At 61.9% G+C, this 2,051-nt stretch overlaps 1 protein-coding gene across 1 annotated transcript; it reads left to right on the forward strand.

The window, feature by feature from the left end:
• Positions 1-376: 376 nt before the first annotated feature.
• Positions 377-999, forward strand: LOC104464575 (phosphatidylcholine-sterol acyltransferase-like; the record flags this gene model as incomplete). Its single annotated transcript, XM_010077322.1, has 1 exon — positions 377-999. A coding segment is annotated over one exon (623 nt), but the record flags the coding sequence as incomplete, so codon positions are not given.
• Positions 1,000-2,051: the final 1,052 nt, after the last annotated feature.

The following is a 2,051-nucleotide window of genomic DNA, read 5'->3' on the forward strand; positions in this document are numbered from 1 at the left end:
GGTTGCCCGCCCGTTCCCAGCCCCTCCTGGGGCTCAGCTCACCCCTGTCCCTGCAGCAGGCGTGGGGGTGCCGGGGCTGTGGGGAAAGTCTGGGGTGGGGTTGGTCAGAGCCATGGGATGTCCGGGTTTGTCTCTGCTCAGCCTCTCCCAGCAGCTGGAGATGTTCAGTTGGAAAGGTTGCTCTGGATATCTGCAGCCCGGGGGTGAGGACGGGACGTGTGGTGTCCACAGGGGAAGGTCTGAGTTGGAACCATAGCCCAGAGAGAGCTGGGAGACACTGGTGGATGGGCTGGTCCCAGGGGGCACCCTTGGAGGTCCCCAGAGGCACCCCTTGCTGGGGTACATTGCGGTGCTGTGTCTGACGAGTGTCCCGCAGGTGACAACCAGGGCATCCCCCTCATGTCCAACATCAAGCTGCGGGAGGAGCAGCGCATGACCACCACCAGCCCTTGGATGTTCCCGACCAGCCTGGCCTGGCCCGAGACCCATGTTTTCATCTCCACACCCTCCTACAACTACACCTACCGGGACTACCGGCGCTTCTTCACCGACGTCAACCTGGAGGATGGCTGGTACATGTGGGAGGACATGAAGGACCTGCTGAAGGGCTTACCCCCTCCCGGGGTGGACACCTATTGCATCTACGGCACGGGCTACCCCACCGTGGAGACTTACATCTACGACGAACATTTCCCTTACGAGGACCCCGTGGACATGATCTATGGTGACGGGGACGACACCGTCAACACGCGCAGCTCGGAGCTGTGCAAGCGATGGCGTGGCCAGCAAAAGCAGAAAGTGCACGTCCAGGAGCTGCGAGGCGTTGACCACCTGAACATGGTCTTCAGCAACCTGACGCTCAGTTCCATCAACGAGATCCTGCTGGGGAGCCCCCCAGAGCAGGGGGGGCCGGGGCAGGGGAGGTCCAGCCCCCAGGCAGGGAAGCGGGGGAAGATCCTGCCCGGGTGGAAGGTCCCTAAGGAGCCCAATAAGAACTGAAAGGAGCGAGGGCCAGCTTCCCTCCGTGCTGGTAGCCACCACAAGCTGCCACGCAGGACTTGGAGCTGAGCATGGACGGAAAAGGAGCAAGACCAAGAGCTCGGGTGGATGGGCTGGCACCCACTTCCACACTGACTAGGTTTTCCTTCAGGAACGGCCACTAATTATACTTCAGAGGCTTGTCACTTCCCACTAGCGGGTGGATAATTAACCGCGCTGCCAGCTCATTAACACCACACTTGCGAATTACGGGGTCCGCACAAGCCCTCCTCACTAGCAAGCCATGGTGGGGCACTGCAGAGGCCATGGAGCCCGCGGTGCCACAGCCTCTGCTCATCTGGGACAAAGAAACTCTCCCGACGAGTGCTGGCTCTCCCTTCCCGGCGCGGTGACGGAGGTGGCACAGGGGTGGCAGGGCAGGTGTGGCTTATGGGAGCACCTCTGCCAGCTGCCAGCGCGCAGGCAGCGAGCCAGGCGCCTCGGGCAAGACCGACTCGAAATCAGCAGATTTACAAAATAATAAACACACTTTGCTTCCGAGCGCTGAGCCTGCCTGGTCCTTGCACAGCGCCTTGGGAAAGCCAGAGCCAGCCCAAAACTGAGGCGCCCGCTGCCCGGCAGCACTGCAGGAGCCGGGGCCTTGGGAAAAGCCACAGGGTGACGCAGCTGGGCCTGGCGATGCGACCAAGGCTGCCAACATGATCGGGGTGATTAGGATTGGTGACACAACCAGGGTGACAGTGCGGCTGGAGCTGGTGACACAGCTCGGGTTGGTGATGCAGATGGGGCTGGTGACGCAACCAGTGCAGCAATGCAGCCAGGGCTGGTGCCACAGCTGGTGGTGCAAACAGGCTGGTGATGTAACTGGGGTGGTGATGCAACTGGGACTGGTGACACAGCTGGGGCTGGGGATGCAGCCGGGGCTGGTGGTGCAACTGGGGCAGCAATGCAACAGGGGCAGCAATGCAACTGGGGCCAGCAGATGCAACCAGGGCAGGGATGCAGCCAGGGCTGGGGATGCAACCGGGAGAGCAGCGCAACCAGAACAGTGA

The sequence above is a fragment of the Pterocles gutturalis genome, unplaced genomic scaffold (assembly GCF_000699245.1).
Source record: "Pterocles gutturalis isolate BGI_N339 unplaced genomic scaffold, ASM69924v1 scaffold36293, whole genome shotgun sequence".
NCBI lineage: Eukaryota > Metazoa > Chordata > Aves > Pterocliformes > Pteroclidae > Pterocles > Pterocles gutturalis.